The following is a 25,000-nucleotide window of genomic DNA, read 5'->3' on the forward strand; positions in this document are numbered from 1 at the left end:
GTGGTTTTATTGGCATTTTTATCTACGATACAGTATGCATTTTAGATATCAGACATAGTAAAGCAATCTCCCTCCTTCCCACCCCCCAGTAACGTAAGAGCTGCACGAGGATTCACTCCGAGCCTGTAAATTCTTCCTGAGCCGGCCACGTTTGCACACTGAGTCTTGATTCCTGAATAGGGTGCAAGCTGCCAAAATTTGTAAAATAGCCAATAAAATGTTGAATGTCTGGTATTAAATATCGCCAAATAGCAGTTTAAAGTTAAATTCTATTCTCAAAACGCTGTATTTCAACCCTTTAGAGCCCAGTGTCCGATATATCGGACAGCAGAGTAGCCTGCACTTCCTATAGTCAGCAGTCTGCCCCTTAGTCATAACCATTTCCCAAATGTACACATGCAGGCACCATTTTGGTCAGATAAGAGCTTGGCTTTTGTCGACAAGACACGATTTTAAGTCCACTTGTGAACATGAGCAGGAGGTCTGTGAGGTATAGCGATCAAGAAAAACTTTACTATCTGGATGGAAACTTCGCTATTCTGGTAGCCTGGGTGCCAGAAGTGCTGCGATTGTGATCGTTCGCCACGATCTTAAAAAAAAAAAAAAAAAAAAAAAAAACTCTCTGTCACTGTACTATTCTGGACGATGGCTTGAAATCTGACATCAAAGGATTCGAAAGTAACAATGACGCCTCAGGAGCCAGATTGATTTGAGAAATGCCATTATTGAGGATGAAGAAGCAGAGGAGGCAGATGTTAACAATTCAAGAGCAGCGGGAAGGCCAAATAACTATTCCTTCGATTGTTTTGAGTCGACAAAACATTTAACCAGCTCAAGTTCAGGAACAATGAGATTCAGTGACATGTTTTAAGACTATACGTAGCCTTGTGAAATCTGGCATAGGAAGTCGTACAGTTGAGTGAATATGTTAAGTGAGGTAACAAAATAATCCTTGATAGTTACTTTGTCATTCTGTGTAGTTATTGGAATTTTCCTTTACATTTTTTGCCCTATTGGTTAATAATTGTTGCTGTTTTGAGTATGGCGTGACACAATTGTTTAAAATAATTAAACTCTTATAATGGTTTCATGTTACCTCAGACACTTTTTGAGGAACCTGATTATATTAAAAAGGTAAAAACTAATAAATGTTTTTAATTATCTGGGTTGGAATTTTCTGAAATCCTTAACAATTAATTTGGGCTCTATTAAGAGTCTTTGGTCTAAAATGTGAAGAGTCTAGTAAAGGAGGCGATCAAAAAGAGGTGCTTGAGCCAGTGGTGTATATGTGGCAAGGGATTGCAAGGGATTTTACGTCCAGCCAAAATTACTGTTGCTAATGATAATAAGACTCACTTCCCATCCGTTGATGTCCTCTCTCATAATATTTCAAGGCTTTTTTCTGTTAAGTGTTCTTCTGCCTCCTCATTGTCTAATTTTATCGAACTAAATGTTTGAGTATCCCCGGTATCGCAAAAGCGATGTATGCTCCAAAACATCGATGGATGATACTTTAAAACTCAATTTTTCACACTCAAATGTGATTTCTACAACTTTTAACTCGATCTAATTTATTAGAGAAAGCATTGCTGATATCCTCTCGATATTTTGCTCATATAAAAGCACCATAAGAGATAGAAGTCCCAAGTAAAATTTCCAAGCGTACCTGCAGACTTATTTTCTGAGTGATACTTACCAAAACAGCCTAAAATTGAAAGTAGATATTGTTGCCATCTTGCTTGTCTGTATTTTGCTTTTAATTCTCTTTTCTTACATACGTTTCAATTATGTAATTCGAAAAATTTGCTTTTTCAATTTTCTTTTTTTCCGTTTTCAAGAACTTTACAGGCTGCAATAGCTGGATCTTGATTCTTGTGCCTTGTTTACAGGTGCATTGCCTTTATGTTTGAAGCAATACATACAATATGTGTAAACTAATGAACGTTATTTGATGGTGTCTACATGTAGATGGAAAGCCCTACCAAAGAAAACCAAACCTCATCGCTATCATCTATGGTGGTACTGAAGTAATCCGAGGACAAAACAAAAACATCACGATGAATGCGTCACTTTCCTATGACCCGGTTGTTGGACTAGGTAACTACTCCAAGATGAACTTCACCTGGCATTTTGGTGAGATCAAAGGCAACTATTCTGGCCTACAAACAGCGGCGAGCGACTCATTCACAGGAATAAACCAGTCAAATGTTCATTATATTGGGAATGATTCTGGACTTGAAGTTACCTTTAATACTGCCTCTTCCGTGTTCCAGGACTTGACCACCTTAGTAGTTAAACTGGTGGTGGCAAAAGATTATCGCAGCTCAAGTGATCATCAAGTTATACACTTGGTAAAAGGGAATCCGCCTCAAATATCTCAACGGTATGAAAGTTGTTTCATTGTTTATCAACCCTGTCATTTGCCCCCTGGTCTTCAGTCTGTATTTGACCACCGGTCTGCAGTTTGCAGTCTGCAGTTTGCAGTCTGCAGTTTGCAGTCTGCAGTCTGCAGTCTGCAGTTTACACTGACCGCTCAAGGAACTATAATGTTGATTCTATTCTCTGCATTATTATATGGTACAGGTAGTGGAAGATGTCCAGCTGATAACACCACGACTTCACACCAAACAAAATAACTTAAGTGGCTATTAAGTCCAATTGGCGCATAGTTGGATAAATTAGCTATTCAAGAAATAAACAGAATTGAATAATTAATAAAACATTAATTTATTAAAATGCCAGTACACCTGAGAGCATTGCATTAATTAACAGCACGTGCTTCAGAAGACACAAGAGACATACATAGGACGTTAATAGATTTTTCAGTTATTTTACTTATTTATTTATTTATTTATTTATTCATTCATATTTATTATTATTTTTTTTTTTTTTTTTTTAATTTTTTTTTAATTCTTCATGGGGTACTAGTGGCCCCAAACCAATGCCTGTTGTTCTTGAAGCAATTGATACCCTGCTTCACTTTAGTACTTTTAGTTATTGTTTCTTCCTTTCCTTGAAACTTCTTTTGCCACTAACCGACAAGGTTTTTGATACTAATGTTAGAATAGCATGACATCCGTGAGAAGAAAGAAACGCTTATTAGCACACAGCCATGAAATAAACAAGTGCAGTTACTCAAATATTGTTTGTTTGTTTAAAATGACAGGTCTTTCCTCCTTCCTAGAATAAAAGCTGTTCAGAGGCATTTTTCATAACATAATATTTATTTTCATTTGATCTTCAGATGTACAATAAATTGTGAACCTAAAATCAGTCCATCAGTTAAACTAAGTATCCAGTCACAGTGCTATGGACCGCAGTGTTCTAAGATATCTGCATACCAATGGATACTTTATAAACAATGCCTATCTGCCACAAATAATGACACTGTTTGGAGGAAAATACAAGATTTGCAACTTATCACAACTACATCCCTCGATTCTAGCAGTATTGTAATCAAAGAAGACTCCCTTGATGGCGGAAAGTACTACCGGCTGGCAGTGTTTGTTAAAACTACGGACGGTCAACAAGGAATGAGTGCTCACGATATCTCCACTGCATCACCACCTACAGAGGGAACGTGTTCCATCACTCCATCAAATGGTACTTCACTGAAGACTGTTTTTAACCTGAACTGTAGTGACTGGGAAAGTGACAGCACCCCTCTCTCTTACTTGTTTCAATATCAACTACAGAATGGTCTACATGGGCTGTTATACTATGGCTCTGGTAGTAGCGTTAACTCGTGGCTGCCATCTGGAAAGCTGTCTTGGAATTATACTGTGAAGCTCAATGTCACAGTGACTGATAAAAATGGCGTGTCTGCTCCAACAGTTCATTTGTCTGTGCAGGTACAGTATATCCTTGATTATGTTAACTCTTGCGTCACATTACATGTATATTAAATAACATGTTGTCACTTTTAACAACCAATATTTTGTCACATATTGCACATGAATATTTCTTTAGGTTGAACCATTTCCAGAGCTCTTGAGACCAGATCAAATCAGCAGACGTATAACAGCAAATGACAGCGAGTTTAATAATGCAATCAAAGATGGGGATATCAGCAAGGCAGAACAGATAGCAAATCCAGTCCTTCAAGCACTTTTAGAAGATACTACAATGGATTCAACCAAAAAACCCATGGTATTAATTAACTTTCATTTAATCGCTGTTTATCTAAATATGCATGCAGTTTGTTCTGCACCATAGGTTCAAAGTTATCATTTCATGTAGACTACCAGTAGTCCCTCTTTTGCTTAGTCCGTCGAACGTGACGCGAAAGAAAACCGCGAGAAAAAATGGCTGTATGAAATCCTGTGGGCAAGAAGCACTTCTCGACCTCAGGATTTCACGCGGCCATTTTTTCCTCGTGGTTTATTTACGGTCGCTCTCGATGGACTGAGCGGAAGAGGAACTACTCGTGGTCTACATATCATCAGATGAGCGTAAATTTAATTATGAGTTCAGTTCTCTTTCTAAAGTCTTGATCAATATGATTTCTTAAAACATAAGCAGGCGAATATTAACGTCAAAAGCCGACGTTTCGGCGTTATCGTGACACCATTCTCAAAGCAAAGTGAATAAATAATGCAAAGATTTGATTTCTTTACAGTCTCCAAAAATTAGGATAATAACAAAGGATCACAAGTTCTTCAAGTGAATACCTTTGCGCGAATCGAGTCCGTTTGCTCGTTTAGGGATGGTTTAAGTTTTCTTATAAAAAGCATCTTCTTAATTAGGCAATCAAATTTGTTAGAACATTTAGTAAGCACGTGAAATTGTTCTGAAAGACAAGGAAGTACGTTCGAGTTCTGTTCGCTCAAATAATGTTTACAAATTGACGACGATTTTTGTTTGTGTCCATCAACGCGTTCGTGGAGGTGACCGCGAGTGTAACCAACATATCCTGCATCACACAGGTTACATTGAAATTTATAAACTAGGCGTATGTATTGTTGGTTAACAGTGGCTGGCTTGACTTCTCGAACTTAAAGGTCTTCGTTGAGTTTTCTGCTGATGAACACGAGCTGAATTGTGGTCTTAATTTTTGAGCTGAGGTCTGTGAGACGTTTCCTCACTACATTAACAGAGGCCTGATCTTTAATAATACTTTATTCAAATACAGAGTACAAAGAGTATTTGAAAAGGAGGACCATGAGGTTATCCCTGTTTAGGTCCCCTAATTAAAATTACAATCTAAAATTTAAAATTTTAAAATATCTATCACGTAAATAATCAACAATTTAAATTTAAATGGTATGATAACTCGGATGGCGGGTGCAGTCGTTTTGGTTGATGGAATGTGCTGCTGGTCTGACACTGTGGAATCTACGAATTGCTTGACAGCCAAATTGAATAAGTGCTTCAAGTACTTTTAAAAGCTTTAAGAATACGGTCTCAAGTCCATCGCATTCTTGTGAGAAGTACCACCAGTCGAAAGATATGTGGTAAGCTCGATCTAACATGGTGGTAATTAGACTACGCTTGTACCGATTATCCACGTGGCTCTGGTAGTGGAGTAAGAGGCCCATATTAGTTGGTTTTACGTAGACCTTGGTCTTGATTCTGGGAGCTAAGTTTAACAGTTCAACACTGATGAAAGGAAGCGAGGCATTCCTTTCCACCTCCATAGCAAAATTTACTGATGGGTGGCAGTGGTTTAGGGTGTCAATGCTTTCTGTGCATTTAAATCAGATTCAAACATTTTATACAGTTGTGAATATAAAATGCAACTAGTACATGCATTTAACCACTTAATTGGTTGATTATTTTTCTGTCCTCTCCTAAATTTGCTTTATATCAATGACCATGTTAGCATTTTAATTAAATTGTGAAGTGTTCTAATAACCATTTGAGTTCTTTCAACAAAGGAATCTCAGTTCATCGCGTTCAAACATGAGGAAATCAAAACTATATGATTTGCCAAAAACATAGCCTGCGTTCAGATGTCTACTTTACTTTTCTTTTCACGAGGGAAAAGTGAGGTCTATGAAGCGAGGCACGGTTCCTGAAACTTGCCGTTCTCTTTTCACTGTCGGTGAGGCAAAACAGAACCAACTCGCGGGAAAACAAATTCAACTCACCAAGGCAAAACAAAAGCAATTCACTGCAAAACAAAATCAACTTAACACGGAAAAAAAATCAATTCACGGCATAACAAAATCAATTTACGCAAAACTAAGTCAACTCACGGCAAAACAAATTCAGTTGACAGTAAAACAAAATCAATTCATGGCAAAACAAAATCAACTCACGGCAAAACAGAATCAACTCAGGTTCAAAGCTAAACAAAATCAACTCAGGCAAAACAAAATCAATTCACAGCAAAACAAAATCAATTCACGGCAAAACAAAATCAATTCACGGCAAAACAAAATCAACCCAGGCGAAACAGAATCAACTCACGGCAAAGCAAAATCAACTCACGGCACAATTTAGTCTAACAAACAAAATTTAGTCCATTATTCTGTAGTCCTTGATATTCACCTTTGAAAATTTTACTAAAACAATTATTCGCCTCAGGCTCAGTGAACATTGCTGAATATTCCCTGAGACGAATATTCCCTTAGACTTCGCCTTGGTGAATATTCACCAATGATCACTTCGCCTTCGGCGAATAATTGTTAAATAACATTACCCTTTCAAATATGTGAAGTGCTTTCTAATTATTTATTGCGAGTCCTCGCACTGAGATAAAACGACCTTTTAGACATAGTCACGTGACTGATAACGGCATCACCAAGTTTGTGGAAAATATAACATATTTCATGAAAAGAGATATTTTCTCATAATGTGGTATTCTTCCGGACTTCAAACTGACAATTGAAGTTATATGGCTGCACATTTTTCAGCTGCAAAAGATGATGGGAAGGTTCTTATCATAATTATAATATCATTTTTAATTATCATTATCATATCACGAGATATGCTTTAAGTCAAATTCTGAACAGTTATTTGTTTTTGGAATTTGCTGAAATGTCAGTACAGAAACTCATCTGGCATTGTTCTCCCTACAAATTCTATAAATTGCAGATTCAAGACTTCGTCATTGAAAAGATTACCTCACTACAAGTGAAAAGTCTTCCGGACCTTTTGCAAAGCTCCTCCATTATAGGGTCTGCTCTTCAGGAAACAGTGTCTCTCAAGTCACTAGTGAGCAACTTCAATTCAGTTCAATTCAATTTTGATTTAAACTCTCACAAAGATTAATTTTACAGAGGTGTCAGGAAAAGAATAGAATACATATAAATATATCATACAAATTACGTATAGAAGATGCTAAATAGCATTAATGAAATAATTTACAATTGTGATTAAAAAAATAAAGTGTTAAAGAGAGAAAGAAAAGGAGATAAAGGAAGACAAATAGTTTTAATACAAGGTTGACTCTGTGGAGTTTGAGACACCTAAATAGTTTATGGATCCAATCGAGTAGGTGCCCCAAAGTAACTAAATTTAGCAGAAGGAATACAGTGTTAAATAAACAATTTAGGTTAAAAGTATTTCTTCAAGATCTAACTAACAAAAAAAGAACTAATTACATTTCAACTTAAGAACTAATAATATTATTATAGCTGTCATTAAAGATGTGTCTATTATTCATTGTAGTGTAAGATAGGACAGATGAATTTTACACGTTTGTCTTACGATGGAGTCACTTTGAGATGTTGAAACTTGACTTTGTCCCAAATGGGTAATTGTCCCGTATACAAACCTCTGCACTTTCAGAGCACACCAACGAGACGGGACATTTTATCCATTTGGGACAAAGTCACGTTTATTGATCGTGACCCTCACTGGTACACAAGAAGGGTCAAGGAAGCTATCCATATAAGACTTCATCCAAATAACATCAATAGAGATAGTGGAACCGAAATTCCTGAAGTATGGATACCTACAATCAAAAGGCACAACAGCCGCCCAATTGCAATGTGGACCTATGAGGAAACAGCGTCACAAAGTCGGAATAATAATGAGGATCGAAATGCACCAATAGCAGCGAACCAAGGTGTTGCAAATAGCGACACGTAAACAATCGACCTCATCACCTGATGAAGACTAGCAGTATAGCAGTCGAAACGTCGCGAAAGTGACTCCATCGTGAGACAAACGAGTAAAATTCATCTGTCCTATTATCATAACTGTCAATTTTTTTTTATATAGTTTTACGAAATCTAAAAAATGGAGTAATTTGCTTGATAGTAATTGGTAGTGAATTCCAGAAGTTGGTACCAGTGTAATGAAGAGAGCGAATACCATATTGGGTAGTTCGAACTGATTTGATAAACAAATTTTCATTCAGTGACTGACGTAAAATAAATGTTGAGGGTATAGAAGGAGGATGCTGGGTTGCGGAGAGGGGAGATGATCAGAAAAGGGGATTCCCCTTTCCTGGTTTACCTATATATTTCTCCAATCTCACATCCTGAGGAATTTCACCCTGGACCCTCGACATTTCACCCTGGACCCTCGACATTTTACCCTGGACCCTCGACATTTTACCCTGGACCCTCGGCATTTTACCCTGGACCCTCGGCATTTTACCCTGGACCCTCGGCATTTTACCCTGGGCCCTCGACATTTTACCCTGGACCCTCGACATTTTACCCTGGACCCTCGACATTTTAACCTGGACCATCGACATTTTACCCTGGACCCTCGACATTGTACCCTATACCCTCGACATTTTACCCTCGAACCTCAACAGTTTACCCTCGACTCTTGACATTTTAGCTACAGCGAGCCTTGATAAGGTATTGTTGCCTCAGATTCAGCCAAGCAGATAAGTACTTATTTTGTTGCTGGTGACACTTTCTATTGATAGGGATCCTCATTCTCTGCTATTGATTCAATGACATCATTCTTATGGAACACTACTCAAGATAAAGATGTGGCAAAGGTACCGCTGGTCACCCAATCTGCAGAAAACTTAGGCTCCTGTCTTAACAGCTTGCTGAAGGCAGGAGCAGTCATTGCATCAGGAGATGTTGGGTCTGATCTTCGAGAAAAGGTTAATATTTGCCATTTTGTATTGTTAAGGGCGGTCAGTTGTTACTTCATTGAAATAAACAAGGACACACTTTGATCTATAACTTCGACGATAATCCTGATTCCTTAACATTACCTAACTTGCAAAAATATTACACAACACTCGTTACAGTGGTAAAATTTTTCCCATGTTTGGCACTGGCTACATGTTTTCCCCCACATGACTCAGCTTACATGTTTTCCTATGCTTGGCACTGGTTACATGTTTTCCCACACATGACTCGCCTTCCACGTTTTCCTTTGTTTGGCACTGGTTACATGTTTTCCCACACATGACTCAGCTTACATGTTTCCCTATGCTTAGCGGTGGTTACATGTTTTCCCACACATGACTCAGCTTACATGTTTTCCTGTGCTTGGCGCTGGTTACATGTTTTCCCACACATGACTTGGCTGACATATTTTCACACACTTGGCACTGGCTATACACATGTTTATTCATTGCTTGGCTCTGAAGCAAGTGCCAAACATTTCCCGCCTTTGCAGTTGGTATATGTTTTGCAGCTGGTCATGTTTTCCCAAGCTTGACGGCATCTACTTCAGTTTTTGGCTTTACTTGGATTGATTCATTGTGGAAACTGTTGCTTTTCTTGTGATTGGTTGACCACATGTAAGTACTTTGGAGTTTGATTTATAAAACAGCTCTTTTTCGTTTTTGTTTTGTTTTGTTTTGTTTTTCAGGGTGAACATTTAGTCAAGAGAACCATGAACATCATCCGCTTAGTTGGAGATGCAGTGCTGGCACTAAGAGTTCCGGATGAAGAAATGATATCGATTGAGACGACAGGACTGACCATGACCTTAGGTCGCCATAGCCCGGATAAACTTGTAGGATTAAATATTATAGAAAAAAATGCCAGATTTGTTTTACCGGCTGAAAAGAAAGCATTGGAGTCCAGCGGAATACAGGGAGAAAGTTTTGTGGATACTCAGGTATGGATATTGTATCAAGCAACAAATGATGATAGTCCTGAGGGAAACAAGTTTTCCTTTCAAACGTAACATTTCTGAAACGTGTGGTTAGAGATGTTTCCCTCGACTTCACCTCGAGAAACACTGAGAAACTTACTGTTCTGATCGTGACCGAAAATAAAGCGTACAGTTAGATAGTCACTAAACAAAACGTTTTTTGAGTAGCATCACGGCCTAGCACGTGGTCTTTAAATCTAGGTACATTTCTTTTGTATTGTAACAACGGATTTGATTGCTTTTCGGGAGCTATAGATCTCTTCCCTAATCTCCATCTGGGGCACCTTCTCTTTAACGTTATTAATGCCGGGCAGTTGATGAAAGTTTTTGTCCTTTTGCAGATGCTATCAATTCCATTCAATCCTTACACCTGGGACAGTACTAAGCAAAGAGTAAACTCTGATGTCTTAGCTCTGGACTTAAAAGATGACACACGCAAGCTGATCAAAGTATCAAATCTCTCAAACAACGTCACCATCGTTGCACCATTACAAAACCAGAAGGTCTCCTTCGAAAATTGGCAGTATTTCACCCAGAATGATAATCTACGTTTTCACGTGATTGATGTTGAGTACGAAAATACCCTGATAATGCTGGAAATCACACCTATTGAGGCAAATACAAATCTGTTTGTGTACTTACGATATGGTCAGCGGCCAACCAACGAAGAGCATGACCTCAACGCCACTGTCTCGAAGAGCGAAAAGTGTGTTTGGTCACCAGGTACGCATGGCAGAAAGGATGGCAAAACTAAATGTTCCCAGCTAACGAGTCCAATAGAAACTCTCGCCAAGCGATCAGGGAAGTACTTTCTTGGAGTGCAAGGCTATAACAAAAGTGGAACAAACTCTCACAAGAGGGCGAAAAGATCTTGTTTCGGAAATAGACGACAAAAGCGTTCATGTGTCGAGGTCAAAGATCCCCCTCTCACTTCCCCTCAGGGCAAAAATTTAACTGTGGTGCCAGTATACGATTCTGAATCGGATCAAAACTATACTCTGAGGGTAGCCCTTGGGAGCTGTGTCTTCTGGTCAGAGGAGAGGGAAAAGTGGATAACAGAGGGCTGTCGGGTGAGTGGTGTAAACGTTCTTCAGTCAGGTCTCATTTGTCATTTTCAGTTTTGCAATCTAGTGATGTTTAGAAGCCTCTACTTCTGAAATTCTGATATGAAAGAGTAATCCGCCGCGGCTGTCCAGGGCATATAATGGTTTATGTAATTTGACGCAGGCTGTAGCATTCTAGTGCTTGTTTACGACAGATTTTCAACCCGTAATGAAGTGATTATTTCAAGGCTGTGGTGAAATTCTTTTTATGATGAAATTTTTAACAGACTGGCAGAGAAAAAAAATAATTGTGAGAGAACGTTTTCCAAGCAGCGTGATCAGCTTTTGCTAGCCTGCGTACTACAAATGATAATGTGGAGAATTTTAAATGACTTAATTTAATCTCGTTTTTTTTTTTTCCGTTTATTTTTTACCAGGTTTTATCAGCAACATACAACCGATTTATCAATTGTTCCTGTAATCATCTGACTTCATTTGGAGGGGCTCTTTTGATTAAACCGAATCCCATTGATTTTGACAAGGTCTCAGTGGAGTTCAAGAAACTCGAAGAAACTGGAAACGTTGCAGTTATTGTGACGACCTCTGTAGTTCTCCTGTGCTATATTGTCGTGCTGCTTATCTTTAGAAAAGCGGATAAAAAGGAGGCCAGAAATGTAAGCATTGATGAGGATAATTTATTTCAATAGGGTGCATAATTACAGTCAAGGCTGTAGTCTTCCTTATGGCCCTATATATGAAACTAAGTTATGACATGACTTATTACAGGAAGTTTAACCATATCGATTTATAAGTATTAATGTTGGGTTCAACTGTAAAATCCGCTGTTTTGAACATCTTACAAACTTGCCGGGTTCTACCCTGGAATCCAACGATTTCAATTCGACAACTTTGGAATTCATACAAATGCAGCTTGTAAAAAAAGGTGTTGTAAATTTAAGCACAACGGGCTAGCAGAGGGCTCGAGGCTGCACCCTTGGAGAAAATTTTCGGTCTTTAATCCGATGCAGCTCAAACTTTGCAGTGATAGAACTTTCAATTTCAAACAATCGTATGGGGTTTTTTTTGTTATTATTTAAATAATTTTTCCCTGTTAAGATCCAAAATGTAATTAATTCGGATAGAACTCGTTAAGATAAAGTGAAATGCGAAAAACTTATTAAAAAAGACATGATAGATGCGAATGCAGCCATAATACTACTGGAAAAAAGACCAGAAAAAATTTTCAGACTTTGCAAATCGGGGGAAATTCAAAGCTCCAAACTCTATATCTTCAAAAGGGATTATGCTTCTTCAAATAATTTTTAACTTTCTGACGCGCCCGCTGAAATGATCGAGCTGGTACATAAACAATTGTAGAGTCAAGTGATTTATGGAAGAAAAAAAAAAGTGGCAATTACAGTTGATTGATTGGTTGATAAAGAAACAAATTAAATTTAGCGGAACACCTCCTTACGGTCACCTCGTTAATACAGTCACGTCGTTATTACGGCCGTGTTGTTTTTTTTGTCCTGGCAAAGCGCCCGTACATTTTCTCATAAGAAAATCCCGTCCATGCGGCCACCCTGTTAATACGGCCAACGGTCACGATCTGAAATCCCAACCTACAACCAACCAAACACGCATTTGTTTTTTGTTTGTTCTTTTTTTTTTTGTCTGTTTTGTTTTGTTTTGTTTGGTTAAACAAACGAAAAAATACTGAGCGATTCTCTTGTTTGTTCAAACGCCTGTATTATGTCATTGACCTCTGTCGTTAACAAATCAAACACAATTTCTTTCACAAAGAGGTCACTTAAAATAGATCCCATTAATGCTGGGAAATTTTCATGGCCCGTTGGTGACCGTTTTCAGTTAACGGGGTTCCAGTTTATTCGTTATTATCATGATCTTAGCCTGAGCCGTCAAAACTTCAGGTCTGGTATCTCACAGTACATTAATAATTGAAATCCACTTTGATTCTAGACTAGTCTGCCAGTGCATCTACCCTCCACAGCAAGCTGCTCACACGTCTATCGGATAATCATTTCCACGGGCGTGTGGAGAAATTCAGGTACAACAGCTAAGGTTGCCATGGAGATATACGGTAGTGAAGGAAGCAGCGGAATTGTTCAGCTCAATTTAGACGAGTCTGGCGTGGATAATTTTCTCTTTGCTCGTGGAAACACGGATGTGTTTGTTCTTAATCTTAGTCAGTCTCTTGGCGCGATTCAGGCAGTGCGAATTGGTCATGACAACTCTGGTGAGAGCCCTTCCTGGTTTCTAGAAGAAATTGTTGTTCTTGACGAACAGGTGAATCACGCTTGGACGTTTACCAGCAGCCAGTGGCTTGCTCTGGAGCGAGAAGACGGTCGAATTGAGCGAATCATTGAACAGGCGCCAAATGAGGGCACTTTTAGACACGAGATGCTAAAACGTTGGTGGAGAGGTCTGACTGAAACCCATCTTTGGGTTTCAGTTCTAGCGAAGCCGAGGAGAAGCCGCTTTACAAGAGTACAGCGGGCGTCGTGCTGCCTGTCAGTGCTGCTTACAGCCATGTTTGCTAACGCGATGTTCTATAAGTTGGAAGGCAAATCTGAGCAAGTGCTTCAAGTAGGACCCCTGAAATTCTCGTGGGCCCAAATCATTATCACTTTGAAAAGTGCACTTATCGTTGCACCCATAAACATTGTGACAGTATTCCTTTTTCAGAAAGGAGCAAGTGAGACTCTGTGTTGTCGTAAAGCGAGGTGGCTTACCTACCTGGCCTGGTTCTTCTTGTTTAGTTCTTGTGTTGTTTCTGCTTCGTTTACCATCTTCTACAGCTTGATTTGGGGAAAGAGCACCAGCGAGCAGTGGCTAGCCTCAGCACTTATATCACTGGGGCAGGATGTGACAATTACAGAACCTGCGAAAGTGTTATTCATTGCGACATTCCTCGCAGCCATTCTCAAATGGAAAAGGAGTAGATCTGAAGGACGCCAAAGCCATAAAGCAGCTAAACGTAGCCCCTCACAACAGCGACTGTGGAAAATGAAGCTATCTGAAATGGAAGACATGAGGAAACAACAGCTAAAGAAAAAGAACTTGTCGCTTCTTTTCTTCGAGCTTGTCGTTTACGTCCTGTTCATCTTCCTGGTGATGGTCTTGTGTTATGGCAATCGGAATAGTTACCAATATCACATGACAAAGTCCATCCGGGATGGGTTACCAAACTTCGAAAAGGTAAGTATTGTCAACAATGAAACAAGTCTGGGTTACCTCCAAACTGAGTTATCATGTGGATTCGTTTGGTTTTTTTATCTCTTCATTGTTAATAGAGGGGAATAGTTATGAAGTCCGGCAAACATCAAAGGAGCAAACAAAGATGCCAAAATTTATGTTGGAAAGTCCACGACCGTGCACAATCTTTTGTTTTGCGTTCATACACTATGTATGAGTTACCAAATCAAAACATTTCTATTGGTTAGTTCCTCGGTCAGTAGTAAACAACTATTTTGTTTTGTGCACGGTCAAGGCCAAAAAAGAGAGCAAAACCATACAACAAAGAACTTTTTCGAGTTTCATAACCATTCCCTCCTATTAACTATGATTTGCTGAATTGCTCTGTTCAACATATTCTACCAAAATGTGCAGTGAGTACGAACAGTAGGCGTGATGTTTAAAACCAAAGCGAAATGTTATTCAATTAATTCAACTGAGTCAGAGCGGTTTTCACTTGAGCGTCGAAAAGTAAATTGGTTTTGTCGTATCATGCTACACGATTGGCTTAAAAACCTCGCGCCATTTTGTCAAGCATAACCAATCGTAACTCGCCCGCACACGTTTTCCCGCGCTTTGCGTCAGCTTCATGCATTTACTTCGATTATCGATTGGTTCATTGGTCTGTGTCCTTTGTGACTGGCATATAAGTGATTACTTTGGTTTTGGTTTTACGATATTTATTCGGAAACCGCTCTATGTTTTTAGAGAGGTTTTAAATTGAGCGTTGAAAAGTAACTGGCTATTTGGAATAGCGGAATTAATAGTGATAATTTTATTCTGGAATAAGGTCAGTCGAACGCACCCTGAGAATGAGTCCAACTTATTTCAGTGCTTAGAAAGTGGCGTCATAAGACATGCGGAATGGAAGCGATTTCGGCTCGGTCCATAATCTTGCGGGGGAAAAGGGAGCAAGGGAAATATTACTGCAGTATGGAACTCGCGTTAGTTCAATAACATTCATATATTCACCAGTCCATTTTCTCTTTCTCTTTTTTCTATGATAGGTTAATGATAACGAGAAGCTCTGGAGCTGGTTAAATGAGGCTTTTATCCCAGGTGTGTTTGCGGGCCGATGGTACAATGGCCAACAAGAGAATCAAACAGTGTACATTGGAGACAAGCACTCAATCCTTGTTGGGATGGCTCGAGCCCGCCAACTAAGAGTTAAACCGAGTAAGTTTTGGTCTCAAAGCTCAATGTTTTGCAATGGCAATAATCGCCACTTTAATTGCATCCGGAAGAAAGTCCATACAGAGGCTCAGATAATGGCTAATCCATGGCGGTCTTAAAGGAGTTATGCCGGTCTCGGTTTGTACATCTTGACAAGTCTTGCCTAAATATTTTAAGTGCGTCATTTGTAATGCGTTTTAATCTTTTCAATCCTTTACCATCGTTGTTCCTTTACTGTTTATTATTATCTCTTTGGTGTTTCTCTACTTTAATAAGCTACTAGTATCCGGTTTCTTTCAACTTAAAGGTAATTTTGCATGTGGCCAAAATTACTTAAAATACCGTGATTGAGCTACTTCAGTCACTATTCTGTGGGCTGAAGACAAATAAACAATAGCCTCCATTTGGCACGGAAATACCCTCGGATATTTGTCCTTGGACATTATCTGTTCCGAGAAGCGAACGGTCCTCTGAGAGTGTAGCTCGAGGAACACTGTGAGCTTTGAGGAATAGATAATGTCCACGGACAAATATCGGAGAATATTTTCGGGCCAAATGAAAGCTATTGTGTTTATTATGCTTCAAATATTTTTCGCAACACGCGCTGATTTGAAAATTGGGGAATATCACTCGGATATTCCCCAGTTTTTACTGGCACGAGTTATTCAGTCATGTGACGCGTTTAGACCAGTCGCGCGAGTGAAAATACTTGATGGATTATAAATATATCTTTTTAGATGTTTTGGTGGGTAGTATCGCTGTTTATTTTTTTCTCAGGCATCTGAGCGGGCCGGAATCCTAAATCCTCGAATTTGATTGGCTAATCATACGCACGTGACCGGTCCAGCTTTTTACGATACGGCCCACGGGCCGGATGTTTTCTTCGCTGCGTAAATTTCGCTCCTAAAAGTTAGCGGTAATCGTCAATCTTTTGCCTTTTTTACACATCCATCGACGATTAGTCAACGCAAGTTTATCTCTTTTCACTTTAAAATGGCAAGGAAAGTCACTGTAAGTAAATTCAATTCAGTGTTTTGAAGTTGTGAGAGTTTGCTTGGTTGTTTGTAGCTTGCCGCTGTAATGGCGCGTAATCCTGTGTTTCTCTCGCCGTAAAATTTATGTCAATTTCAGTCGAGTTTACCTCTCTGATCGTTGCTGTATTTAGGAGAATTGCTGTGGAATACACTTCACGAATTTCCTTGCTTTCTGCCACTCAATTTACGGTAGAAAAGTCTGACAGAAATTGTTTTTGAAGTAAAACTTCAAACTTCGCACGAAATTTCACAGCGTAAAAACAATTTTGGAGAACTTAAGTGGTGAAATAAATGCAACTAACATAAAGTAGTTCGAAAACAATCCGTTCTTCAATACATCTTTCTTTGCCTGTTATCTAAGATACTCGCTCGTTGCCGAGGTTTTTTGCAAATCGTTAGTATACGGCGCGCAAGCCGATTCAATGCCAAGAGTTGCGTAAACAAACCCATTTGTAATCTGTAAAACCAATTTACTGCAGGAAAAAAGAAAAAACATGTTATTTGCCGGGTTAGGGTCGGTCTGTATGGTGAAAAACTGTGACCTCGGGCTTGCAAATTTTGAAGACCTCGGTCACAGTTTTTCACCATACGGACCGACCCTAAGCCGGCAAATAACACACATATATTTTTACGAGTTCTGCCGTATTTTGACTCGCCCTACGGGCTCGTCAAAATACAAACAACGAGTGAAAATATAAAGCGATACTACAAACCAAAACATCTAATAATAGAACTATTATTAAATTCGGTTTGTCGCGTTCACTATTGCTTTAACTAAAATTGTCCAAAAGCAAATGTACTTGTTTCTTCAACATGTTGTTGGACCCTTTACGAGTGAGAAAAGCAGTCTATGAGTTATATCTACTTGGACATTTGTCAAAGTAGGTTCATTCTGATTATAGCATTAGGTAGTATGTTCTGATTAACTACTTTGCAGTATAACAGAGCCTTCTTCAAGGCATGAACACCTATTTTCTAATAATGGCTTTGTAAACATTTCAGCATCCTGTAAAGTTGACTATATGACGAGAATATTTCCGGTGTGCTACGACGGATACGGGCTAGAAAATGAAGATAGAACCCCCTATAGTAAACCGGCCTGGAAGCCCACCGACAACTCTTCGAGTCACGAGGAGCTACTTCGACTTTGCCCGAAGCCCTGGCGATACCAGAATCCGGGGGAGAGTGAAACTGTTCCCAAGTGGGGACAATTCTCATTTTACCCTGGTGGAGGATTCGTGGCTGACTTAGGATACGAGAACGCAACAGGTTTTAGCATTATTAAGAATTTAAACACTAATGGCTTGCTGGACAGACAAACCAGAGCTGTTATTATGGAATTCTCAGCCTTCAACCCGTCAGTAAATGTTTTAGCTGTTGCAACGTATTTCTACGAAGTTGGGGCGTCAGGACACACGGCAACGTTCAAGAGAATTGATGTTCTCTCTTTGCCCTCCACTCAGACCGCCGCCAAACAGTTGTATATGATCTGTGTTCTTTTGTTTATCGTCTTCGTGCTTTGGTACCTTGGACGAGAGGGTTGCAAGCTCTACAAGCGGGGTTTCCGGTATTTTAAATCCTTCTGGAACTGGATAGAACTGTGTCAGGTGTTTTTCTCCGTGCTAGCTATTATTATGTATGTGGTACAATCGGAAAAAGTGTCTTCGGCCATCAGAAAATTACAAGAAAACGTGTATGGTCATGTGAGTTTCCAAGAAGCTCTGGTTTGGCGCGAGGTAGATAATGTCGTTCTTGGTTTGTTGGTGTTTGTGATCTCTGTGAAACTCTTGCACCTGATAAGATTCAATAAACACGTTGCTGTGTTTTCCATAACATTGAAGAATAGTGCGAGACATCTCGCATCTTTCAGTGTTATTTTCCTAATTCTTTTCATTGCCTTCTTGCACTTTGGTATTCTCATTTTCGGAGCTGGATTTGAGCGCTATTCATCGTTTCTAAAAGGTAGTGTTTTCCAAGTAGAGTTGACTCTGGGTCGAGTGAAAGCAAGGCCAGTCAATCAGTTAGAGCTCACCAACAAAATGTTCGGAAGAATTTTCGCAGCCATGATTCTGCTGAGTACTACCATTTTGGCGATGAACTTCTTCATCGTCATACTGAACGACGCACTTGCAGAAGCAAAGAACACTGCAAAGGAAAGCCCACTTTACGACCCTGGCGTGGACGAATGCAGCTGGAAGAAAACAAACCAACGCCATCAATTTTATGATAAGATAAGTAATGGTTTACGCCAACGGAAACGCGAGGAAACGTTAGCCCGGTCAAGCATCAGGAAAAAAGCATCAGGAAATCCGAAGCAAAAGAACTCGAAAAAAAGGTCCTTCTTTGATCAAGGCAGTAATGTTATTGTATATCCGAAGCATACAAGGAATGAGCATCGCTGCCATCTTAATAAGACGGGAAAGAAAGTACGTTTCGCAGAGGATGTCACTAAGTCTCAACTGAGAAGATTACAGGCGACCAAGAAAGATCTATTCCAACGCTTGGACAGTATAGTCCAAGCATATTCCAGAGAGGCCGAGCAGGAAGAGAAATTTGAGTTGATTATGAATGAGATGGGTGTTCATAACTCTTTGGTTCCCATGGTACGTAAACGTTAGAGCTTTTTCGAATGAGTCATTTGAATATCACGAGCGACCAGTTAGCATTCCCGACATCACTGAATGAATGAAAAAAAATTTAACTGAGGCCATATTAAAATTTTCGTTTTACATAATGTGACCGACTGAAAACAAATTAATTCCTTTAAGAAACAAACAAAGTATGCTTTGTTAAAAAACATGATTTGTGTTTCTACTAGTTTGTCCAGAGTATGCATTTTAACTTTTCCATTGTTCTCCAGGAATTGTTCGACCTCACTAAGCGTTTAGCCACATTTCTTTGTAAATAATTAAATTGATCCTAGTACGGACTGAAAAAAATGTAAAAACTTGACCAAATAACTGTGTAATTTCCAATCATGACAGCACTGCAGCTAACGACTACGTTGCTATTGACAACTGCCCTGTATTTCCAGCCTTATGGTTATTTTGAGGAAACGATACTTTTTAATTTTTCGCTTATTAGTTTAACTTAAGTATAAATATTAGATACAAATAAAGTTGTTGTTGTAGTTAATTAAACCACATTTTGTGACGAACTACGATTTTGCCCAGTGGGCCGCCACAGCAGCCTTATTCGCATTTTTTTATTGTCTTCCAAAGAAACATCTAAGCAACACAAGTGTGAACATTTTTTGTTTGTTTTGAATCTTTCCCTTTTTGTTTCCTATTTAATCGATTATTTCTTTGCTTTGCCAATTTTGGCTTTTTGTTTTGTTTTTCGTTCTGTTGAAAGATTATAAAGCGATTTTATGTCACAACCCACATTTGGCTTCAAAGGGAATGTTGTTGTATTCCTTGCTGTTGTTTTGTTGTTGTTGTTGTTGTTGTTGTTATTTGGCTCTGACCGATCTAGTGTGCTTCAGAAAATTTTGTTAACATTTCCCTTAACGACAAATAATTTTTTCAGGATCTTCTGAAAACAACGAAGCCTCCTAAGGATTATGCGCTGAACGTTTCTGAACTGTGAGTTACATCACATTCATTTATCCTAGTAACTTGAAATTTATACGAACTCGCGCGATTGGATGATTCAACGCGTTTTTCTTTTGGCCCGCTTAATGAACTCTCGTTTACGCAGTAAACTAAGACATCTTTATGGCCATTTTCCGCGGCTAACATGAACACGGAACGCCCACAATCTGTAACAGCATCAATATCGGCGCCATGTTGTTCGAGAAGTCTCAAAATAGCCCTTTTTACAGTTCCCGGCGCCACCTTGGAATAGCAACCGCGCAAACACCACATCGAGGCTAACGTTGACGCGGGAAACACAAACAAAGAGAAATCACAGCTGTTTTGCTCGCGCGTTCCTCTCTGTAGCTATTAATTTTCTTCGATCAAAATGGTCATAAAGTACAAAGACAAGGAAATTACGACCCTTCAGGATATACAAAAACTCTCAGTGAAAGATCTGAGGGATATCTTGAAGAGTAATTCGGAAAGAGCCGGCGGAATAAAGGCGGCTTGTGTACGCTGAAAGTGTACGCTTTGCTTATGCGGAACGTGACAACGCCGGCTGATAACGCCCAGGAAAGTGTGGAAATCACTGGCGACTTCAAATACGACGAAATCCTAAGACAAATCTCCACTCTTGGATGGTCTACTGACTTGCGTCAGCTTCCAGAACTGAACTTTATTCAGCTGTACGATTACCTTGTCGTGTCTACACGCAAGTATCGCCACATTGTGCTAAAAGGAGCAAACTACAAGAAGCTGAAAAGTTACCAATTTTTCTTCGAAGGCAACGTTAAACGGCTGGAAAGCAAAGCTTATCAAGGCAAGACCTATGTTAAGGCCAGCGTTCTTCCTTCAATGAAGAAGAATCCGTATAGAGTTTTAGTGGAGTTCTCACCTCAGTGTGACATTTTGCGAGCAGCGTGCACGTGTCCGGCTGGACTTGGCAGACTCGGCAAAGACAAATGCAACCACGTAGGAGGCGTACTGTTTGCTATCGAAGACTTCACAAGGAGAGGATTGCAAAAACACGCTGAACCATTGTCCTGCACGTCACGGCTGTCTGTATGGGTTGTGCCGCGCAACCAAAGTGTCGCAACAAAGCCACTAGATTAGAAAGATACGATTCGGCAAGAAAAACATTCGTCTACAACCCAAGATCATAAAATTTGACACAAGAGCGCCAAATCAGCGAACAAGCGAGGAAGAGAGTTTCAAAACCTTCAGTGAAGGTCTTCAGAATTGTCTCCCTGCTAGCTCATTCTTCTTGTTTCACGACATCAAGTCAAACTGTCTAGAGGCGTCTGACCCCGAAGAGCAAGAGGAGGAGCCAGAGGGTGTGCCCTTTACAGATAGTTACGATATAGCTACCAAGCACTTTAAAGCTGTTGTTGATGAACACATCTCTCACTTAACTATCACCCAGGAAGAGATCCAGGAAACAGAAAGATTGACACGTGGACAAAACCAAAACAATCTTTGGTTTGAAAAAAGGAAAACTCTCTTGACAGCCTCAAATTTGGAAATCCTGCCAAGACTAAAGTGGAACCCTCAAATAAAGTAAAATCAATTCTCTATTCAAACTTCACAACAGATGCTGTTCAATATGGCATTGAAAGTGAACCAAAGGCAGTGAACTTATATATTAGGGAAATGCGAACAGCTGGGATTGATGTCACAGTTGAGGAAGTTGGGCTACTGGTGTCTAAGGACAAACCATACCTAGGAGCCAGCATAGACAGAATTGTCACCTTCAAGCACACACAAGAAAAATGGGGAATGGAAATTAAATCCCCCTAAAGCAAAGCTGGCATAACTATTGAAGAGGCATGCAAAAATAAAGCCTTTTTTCTGGAGAAACTTTCTGATGGAACTGTAAGGCTTAAAAGAAATCATGACTACTATATTCAAATTCAAGGGTAGCTCTACTGTTCTAACTTGGATCTGAAAGGTATTATTCTCACAGTGTACTTTGCAGAGGACAGGCCACTATTTCTTGAGAAGCTAAGATTTGCTTAGACAATACTTGGTCCAGTGACTTTCTGCCCAAGATTGACTTCTTCTACAGAAGGGCACTTTTCCCTGGGCTTCTTACCAAACGAGTACAACGGGGAAAGATTTTCTACCTGCATGGCGGCTGGCTGGCCTATGGCCAATATCACTGCACAAGGGCTGGCTTGAAAATGAAATTTCAGAGACAAGCATAAGCTAAAGTTTGATGTATTACTGGGCAGTAAATTTAGTAATTTATTATTACCATCATTACTATTTCATTTATGTAAAAACGCAAAGTCAATGTTACCCAAAAATACACTTATGATGTAAATACATGGCAGTGCAGGGACGAATTTGCACTTGCACTGTCTCTCTGTTATTCTCTATCTGTATTTTCACAGAATACAGTTGAACTAAGTTGAAAGTAGGATTATTTTAAATTTCCCATGGTGGGTGACATCAGGTTATAATTATTGATTTTTTTGGCTTTTATGCATGAATAAACCCATTTACTAATACTCACTCCCTATGCATTCTCCCAAGGGGGAAATGTACCTGGGCAAGAAGGGCAGAGGTGGGGGGGGGGGGGGGGGGGTGGTTACAAAGACAAAAAAGAAAGAAATGTACGAAGCACAATTAAAATTTCAAGAGGGGTGGGGGTGTTGATGTTCTTCTTGGAACTACAATTAAATTTTACACAATTAGATTATTATTATTATTATTATTATTATTATTAGTTATTAGTAATTTGTTATCAGCTGATGATTTGACAGTGTGTTCAAATAAATATTAACCTTCTATTCATCCACTGTACACTGCCACAACATTGAATTGATGCTTACCATCCTTCTTAAATTCTGTTTTGATTAATAATGGTAAAAGGACTTTGTGTCAGCCAATTCTGTCTGTAATCATACTGTTACTTGTGACTTAAACAAAGTTAATCAGACTTTTGCTATGCTACCGTCTGTATGATTACAGACAAAACTGCACTTCACTTAGACAATTACCATTATTAGCCGAAGCTATAACCAAATTCTTCAATCTGGATAGTCACAATACAAACTAGGAATTCGGTTTGGCAGGTTGTAGTAAAGGAGGAAGAAAGTTTGTTAATAGCCCACATACTGTTGCAATCTGTGTCGCATATGGGCTTAATGTGTTTGGGAGGTTACCGTCTAAAATATGGTAAGTTTTAATTCTATCATTTGCCCGCTCCACATGTATTCGCACAGAGGCAATGGTCATAGTTTCTTCTGTCTCAGCCGCAGTCATTTTATCCCGTTCTCCTAAAAATGGTGGCATATTGACGGTGACACCATCAGGCACAATGTCCTTTATGTCAAAGCCACGGTCAACCATAACATTGTTACCACTGTCTAATAAATCAGGCACTCCACTTTCGCGGGTAATTTGTTTATCTGATACACGTCCACCCCAGAGGTCAGAAAGAAACGTGACTTGGCCATTTGGCGTAACTCCAACAAGAAGCTTCCAAGTATTATGGTGTTTATAATCGGACCATGTTTCAGACTGTGCGAGCATTGCAGACGGCCGCTGAATAAAAATCTCGGTACAGTCCAAAGTGATTCTGGTCGTAGAAAATTCTGCAAACTCTGCCGGCATGTTTTTGCGTACCAACTCTTGGGTAGGGAAAGGGAAAATACTCTGAAGCTCAAAGTACAACAGATTTATCCAGGTAATACAAATTCTTGAAACAAGGCTGATGCTTATACCAAATCTGTCAGCCAGATCCTGAACAAATAGGCCAGCCTTCAGTCGCATTAATACTAACAGAAATTCATCGAGAAATGTTAATTTCCTGGAGGATCCAGGCTTTTTCCGATTTTCATCTTCTTGATAAGGCTGACTCTCTTTCACAAACTGCTCTCCTTTCCAGTACTGCATCTTCCCCAGTTTTGGCTCAATAAACTTATAGAAACTGATCAGTGACTGATATGATAGAAAGCCAGTATAAAATAAAATCGCTGAATCATCATCCTTTATTTTGTCTAGGGAAAATTGCCGCCCTAGCAAAAGCTCATTTTCATTTTTCACTTTGGTCAACTCTTCTTCACAATCACCTAGCTTTAGTTCCAATAATGTGATCTTCTGCTGCAACTCTGTAATAATATCAACATCAGGGCATCCTGCTGATTCCAGATTATCAGTACATGAGGTTGAACCTTGTTCAGTGGCTGCTGAAACTGTTTCAAGTGGTACATGCATATTGAGTGACCCTTCCATGGAAGCACATCCATTTCCTCTGTAGAAACAGTTCTGCTTTGCATTCGTTTAGCAGGAGCTTTTCGTGAAGTTTTCTGTGAAGTCCATTCAAACTGGGATGGCTCGGCACCTTAAAATAAAAATAAAGGTTATCATCAAAAATAAAAAACCGGAAAAATAATGACAATATAAATGATACAGTGCCGATGAACTCAGTGAAAGGATAATTTCAATTATGAATAATATCAGCTATAATAATTGGCTTCAGTTTATTTACAGAAAACATTCATACATTGAAGGTACAACAAACAGCCCAGTTTATATTCACTGCTATACAATACTGTAACTTTAAAACTATAATATTTCAGGATCTTTCATGTGAACAGTAAATATCATTATTCAAAAGCTTTACACAGTCTTCTCGTCAAATTAAGAGGCCCTGCGCCTAAGAAACGACCGATGATTTCCGGCTAAAAAATAAAATCGGCCGATTTTTATCTCCCAAGTAGAGGTTACCGAATACTATTTAAAAATGAATTTCTTTTGTTTCAGTTTCGCTTTAAACCAAAAATATCGAGCCGCAAACTTTTTCGGTCTGATAGCATCAAAATCAGGCCGAAAATATGCCCCCGCAAAAAACTGTTCAGAAATTACTATCGCAACGCAAAATGAGAAA

General features: G+C 39.3%; 3 protein-coding genes and 1 pseudogene across 3 annotated transcripts in view; 3 read left to right on the forward strand and 1 right to left on the reverse strand.

The window, feature by feature from the left end:
* Window positions 1-2,636, forward strand: part of LOC149115075 (uncharacterized) — a 6,983-nt gene extending 4,347 nt beyond the window's left edge. Inside the window, exon 2 of the mRNA XM_089283889.1 lies at window positions 1,969-2,636. Coding sequence (XP_089140015.1) covers window positions 1,969-2,636 — 668 coding nt within the window. The remainder of the gene's footprint in view (window positions 1-1,968) is intronic.
* Window positions 2,637-3,218: 582 nt separating this feature from the next.
* Window positions 3,219-19,754, forward strand: LOC149115076 (polycystin-1-like protein 2; the record flags this gene model as incomplete). Its single annotated transcript, XM_089285841.1, has 10 exons — window positions 3,219-3,851; window positions 3,970-4,149; window positions 7,039-7,158; window positions 8,831-9,016; window positions 9,736-9,987; window positions 10,365-11,093; window positions 11,504-11,740; window positions 13,047-14,285; window positions 15,329-15,497; window positions 17,531-19,754. Coding segments are annotated over 10 exons (5,361 nt in total), but the record flags the coding sequence as incomplete, so codon positions are not given.
* A 40-nt stretch (window positions 19,755-19,794) lies between these two features.
* On the forward strand, window positions 19,795-22,648 carry LOC149115077 (uncharacterized; annotated as a pseudogene).
* Window positions 22,649-22,875: 227 nt separating this feature from the next.
* LOC149115078 (uncharacterized) lies at window positions 22,876-24,465 on the reverse strand. The gene has a single exon (XM_089285802.1). It carries the CDS (start codon window positions 24,343-24,345, stop codon window positions 23,164-23,166), a length of 1,182 nt encoding a protein of 393 aa, XP_089141928.1. The 5' UTR covers window positions 24,346-24,465; the 3' UTR covers window positions 22,876-23,163.
* Window positions 24,466-25,000: the final 535 nt, after the last annotated feature.

Source organism: Orbicella faveolata, unplaced genomic scaffold (assembly GCF_042242905.1).
Source record: "Orbicella faveolata isolate gen_17 unplaced genomic scaffold, um_ofav_v1 contig_13, whole genome shotgun sequence".
Lineage (NCBI taxonomy): Eukaryota > Metazoa > Cnidaria > Anthozoa > Scleractinia > Merulinidae > Orbicella > Orbicella faveolata.

What these genes read in the sequence shown, in the direction of transcription:
- LOC149115078 (XM_089285802.1), bottom strand. Translation starts at nt 24,345, where the DNA reads ATGGAAGGGTCACTCAATATGCATGTACCACTTGAAACAGTTTCAGCA.